This window comes from Gadus chalcogrammus, chromosome 11, assembly GCF_026213295.1.
Source record: "Gadus chalcogrammus isolate NIFS_2021 chromosome 11, NIFS_Gcha_1.0, whole genome shotgun sequence".
Taxonomy (NCBI): Eukaryota; Metazoa; Chordata; class Actinopteri; order Gadiformes; family Gadidae; genus Gadus; species Gadus chalcogrammus.
In genome coordinates, this window is record NC_079422.1 from 21,659,166 (window position 1) to 21,664,165 (window position 5,000).

Below are 5,000 nucleotides of genomic sequence, written 5' to 3' on the forward strand. Positions count from 1 at the left end.
TGGGACTACTTTATGAGAAACTCGATTAACGCGACTTGGCTCTTCCCAGTCTGTCTTTAATGTATTTCTTTAATGCATGGCCGTGCATAATCTCTATTGGCCTTTCCAATCCCAGCGGGGACCAGCCCAGATGTCAAATGCTAACAGGAGCCTCGTGTGTCAAATAGTGGACGGTTCGACGACAGAAGAGCGTCCACAAGTATTTCTGCACTCGTAAGTCATGCAGCAAGGCAGTTAACCCCTAACCAGCACATAAATGGTGGACATGAGTGTTGCGGTTGATGTTGCTATATTTCTAACAATTCTACTTCTTCGAAAAGGGAAAAAACTTAAAGGCAAATGGGAAGAAGACCGGAAGGTGTCGTTACATACTCGTCATATCGGTGACGGAGACGACCGGCCCCTCCAGCTCTCGTATCCGGGTGTGAACGCTGATCTCGTATTGGCTGCTGGGGGTGAGGTCGTGGAAGCACTGGCGAGAAGCCCCGCCCCCAAGACTCACTTCCTGCCTCTGGCGATCTGCAACAGTGACACAGGAAACGCCACTCGTCAGTTCTCGGTAATGTCCACTTCAAACAGTGAATACACATTTGCTGAACATGATGCAGTATAACATTAAGGGACAGAACTGGGGGACAGTGAGTGTATTTCATGATGTCACCCCTGATTGTGTGTGCGTGTGCGCACACACACAAAACCACTGGGCCATGGAATTGATAAAAGAGTTAAGTAGACAAGGACAAACAGAAAAATTGGAAGTGCCCATAAACAGACACTAATGTCTGCCATTCGTCAGTTTCATTATCGTTAATTATATTCTCTGATATGTCTCTCATCCTGAAGGATGACAAATGAGCTTCTGCCCTCAACCCAAATCTAGGCTTACTATCAGCTCCAGGAGCAGCTGGTGCCCGCAAAGCAGAGTTTGTACTTTTTATATGATCCAAGAGAATATGTTTAGGCAGCCATTGCCTGCCTGCCCTGTATAGTTCCATTTAAAACCGGAAGTTCTGACCCCAACTGTCTACGTTGCTACTACCATGTGATGCATTTGGTTATACATGTGTAGCAATGCGCATGCCACACACCTCCTATGGGGCTTGACCTGGCTCGTCCGTGACCGAGGATACAGAAGGCTGGTGTTGAAATACGGTTTATTGTGAGGCTTGCAGGGGTTGACAATATGGTCATCCGTGATGCCATGCAGGAGATCTCTTCCTCAGTGTGTGGGGATGATGGCTGGTTTAACCTGTTACACATTGATTGCTCTGTGTGCAACAGGTCCGCAGCCTTACCCATCCCTAGAGTCCAATCAATTTTACTAGAAAGAGGTGAGGCCGCTATAATCAGCCGTCATCAACAGACACTCTAAAACATGCTTTGGTTTTAATAACCGAATCAACCAACAAACCTTAACATTTTCCCTTCTGGCTGACTAATTTAATCAAACCTGCCTTATTCAACTTCTGTTTTCAAACATCGCCATATATTTCACAGCACGGCAGACTTAATTTAAACTTTTAATAATTGTTGAAATCAACTATTGGATTTTGTGCTGCAATTCAAATTAGTTTCAGGAGCAAAAGTTCTTTAGGTACAATTTAAACAATTGTGATGGTTGCATAGGGAAAAACCCTCACTTTATGCATAGTTAAAATGCTCTATTATAAAGCCAAGATTCCTAACGTAAAGGTTTTTATTACAACAGAAAGCTTATGAAAGTATTGAAACAACTAAATCAGAATTGAGATGACTTTCCCTTCGGCCTTTACTTACTCAATTCATTCTTCACTTTCCCCTTTTTTTATATTACCATTCTGTATGGTGTGTATATATATATGGCTTCCCCAAGGCCATGCTTCCAGAATCCATTTTCCTTTCTCTGTCTCTTTCACTAGGGGCAAATGAATGGCAGTGTTCCTTCCTGCGGGTAGTAATAAAGATCATATGCATTTCATATCTCCATTCCCCTTAGGGGAACACAGCCTTACCACTGTTCTCTACAAGTCACAACCACGGCCATGTTACATTGGCAAGGATATGATGGCTCCCAGATGCTAATAAAACATGAATTTAAATTCCTCTCGCACACACACACACACACACACAGACTCACACACACACACACAGTGTGACAAAAAAATGAAACCAGTAATCTCATAGTAATAGAATTTTAAGGATTATATTACCATCTTTACTTTATCACTAGTTTAATAAGGCCAAGCATTTAATACGCCTTTTACAAATGTATCCTTGCACCTAGAGATAGCTCCCTTCCTCTCTCAAATTGAAAGACGGACCTCAGACCTAAGTCCTTTGATGTTCCTGCTCAGCCCGCGGTGTCAAAGTGTTTAACAAGAAATAATTTTTCATTTTACACCAAGTTTCCCGAACTACTTGACCATATCAGCATCTGAATAGCAACTTAAGGAAGCAGTTTCACGCTGGACATTTATGAGGGAAATATATTTGAAGATGTATCCTCTAAAGCCGGGCTGCTTTACCAAACTGTCTCGGACAGCTGCAAAACATTTGACCTGGTTATTGTATTTTATCCCCCTCGTTTATCGGGCAGATTCCCTCCTGCTTTCTCAAAGCAGAAAACAAGCTGTGACTGAGGACCACGGTGCCAGACGTATCCAGGGATCTGTTGATAGAGAGCTGGATGTCTTAGTCTATAGTCGATCGTCCACACATCCCGCATACCTGTGCACGCACGCACGCGCGCATGCACGCACGCACACACGCACACACACACACGCACACACACACACACACACACACACACACACACACACACACACACACACACACACACACACACACACACACACACACACACACACACACACACACACAACGGTAGTTATTATATATTTGTGTCCTCCCTGTCGACAGGCCTTGAACCAAACCATTTGCAGGAGATATGTGTTCCTCCAAAAACGCCAAGATTCAGGCAAAAGGACGCCCAGAGGCAACCAGCCAACAAAACAGATCAGTTCCCTAGCCTTTTGCTTTCCAAAACCCAAGTGGTTTGCTGTCAAATAACAGAAAACAGAGGCAGACTGGCCAGAAAAGATACAATACATCTACACATGTGTCACACACACGGCTCCGGAGGATACGAAGACCCCAGGGGTCACGGTCGGGCTTTGTTTATGATAAAAACAACACATTTGGGTTGGTTTGTGTTCTCCACCTGGGTTCTGATTATGGCTGCGATCCCATCTTCATTATCTTTGGATCTGGGCTCAACAAGTGAACTGTTGTGTCCCGACGATTACCTGAAAGATTTTCAAAATCCGAATTTTCCTTGGATGCATAAGGAGTTCACCGGGGAATATAGCAGACGGTGGAAACTGGAAATCTGAAACCTGCCCTGTCCCACCGTGGTCCTGCCGTAAAGTTGCTTCTTATAAAACACGTCAGAATCGATTCAAACTATTACAGACATGTCTAATGGTTCTCCTAAAAAGCTCTCCCCGCTATATAAAATTATCCCAACCGTGAGCGCCTACTTTGCACGGCGCGTCGAAGCGATTCCCAGACATCTTGAACCCGGCAGAAGCAAAAAGAACTCCAATCGCTGCATCTGGGATTTGATCTTTTAGACACTTGACACATGGGTCTTCAGGATCGGGCCATCTCACGGCCGGATGGCCGCGATACTTTCCTGGCTTGTCCGCCCGGTCTGGGTTCCCGCTAAACCTCTGTGCAGGATTCCGAATGAGGCCTCATGTCTGGGGTACACACCCTCAGCGAGCACGCGTCGCTCCTTGTACCCACGCAGGAGACCCTGGTGACCCTGGCGTTCGGGGTTGGTCACTGGATCTCCGCCTAATGACATCTCGTTTCTCATCCGTCCCCATGCCCTCATCTGGCCCCCGGGGGTCCATGAATGATTGGTGTCCGGCACTGCCTCCACTCCAGACTTGGAGTGGAGGCACCTGTGCCATCCTCGCGCCAGGCTTTGAGGATGGCACAGGTGACCTAGCTAGCTCATTACGATTCCTAATCCCTCGAGGAACAACGGAATACCTCGTCCGGGAACAACGGATTCACTGACTGGTGGACTGTGTGGTCGATAACAAAGCATCAGGCTTATGTTCCGTTTATAATGCGCTTTGTTCAGATGTGCCATCTCTGCATCGGCAGACGTTAATATTAAACATAAATTGAGATAAACCGTTTTATTTCGACAACGTTTCAGCCTTCTGCACAGTTTCTGTTTTTACAGAACTTGGTCGTGCCTCACATTTGCAGTAATTTGTGCAGTCTGCTCAGTAAACGAGACATACTGATTTGATGGTTATCTCAGACATGGTGGCACAGCACAATTTCTGTTTATCTGGGACTAATTCAAATGAAAAAGGATGCAATCATCCATCAACTCTAGTTCACCTGTCTTTGTTCCTAATTCCTTGGCCTGAAACACTGTGAGCATCTATGCCAGGTAGGCCTGTTCATAAACAACATAGCATGTAATTATATTGCAAATTACCCAGCATCCTTTAGAAACAAAGAGTGATGGCTTACCTTTAGTCTTTCCCGTCAGAGTCAGTCAACTCACTTCTGATTGGCTATCAGCCTTTTACGTGACATCATTATTGGTTTACCTTACCAACTTTCTGTTTGATAAATATGGAACATGTTCAGCAAGCCATTTGAAGGCCAGGGAGGGGAATTGGGTTGTTAGGAGATCAGAACAGTTGAGATTATATTCAAATAAGTCAGGTAATTACGACAAGAAGAAACAACAACAAACGCCTGGAAAGGCATTCGTTCAACACCTGTCAGAATTTGGGGCATGTTTTGTGTTTGATGTCAAGCGTGAAATCCAGCGAGGAAACAGTTGGGTTATCCTCTGGGTTTAATTAGGCAGAAATCAGCAAGGAATCGTGTTTCATGTTCAAGACTTTTTCAAAAACAACTAAATGATTCAAGCAAAGACGTGGTATTTTATCTTCATAGCGATGTTATTATGATGGACGTCCTTTGGC

General features: G+C 44.8%; 1 protein-coding gene across 1 annotated transcript in view; it reads right to left on the reverse strand.

The window, feature by feature from the left end:
• Positions 1 to 5,000, reverse strand: part of col14a1a (collagen, type XIV, alpha 1a) — a 129,345-nt gene that overhangs the window by 79,844 nt on the left and 44,501 nt on the right. Inside the window, 1 exon segment of the mRNA XM_056602830.1 lies at positions 373 to 519. Within this exon segment, the coding sequence (XP_056458805.1) occupies positions 373 to 519 (147 nt within the window).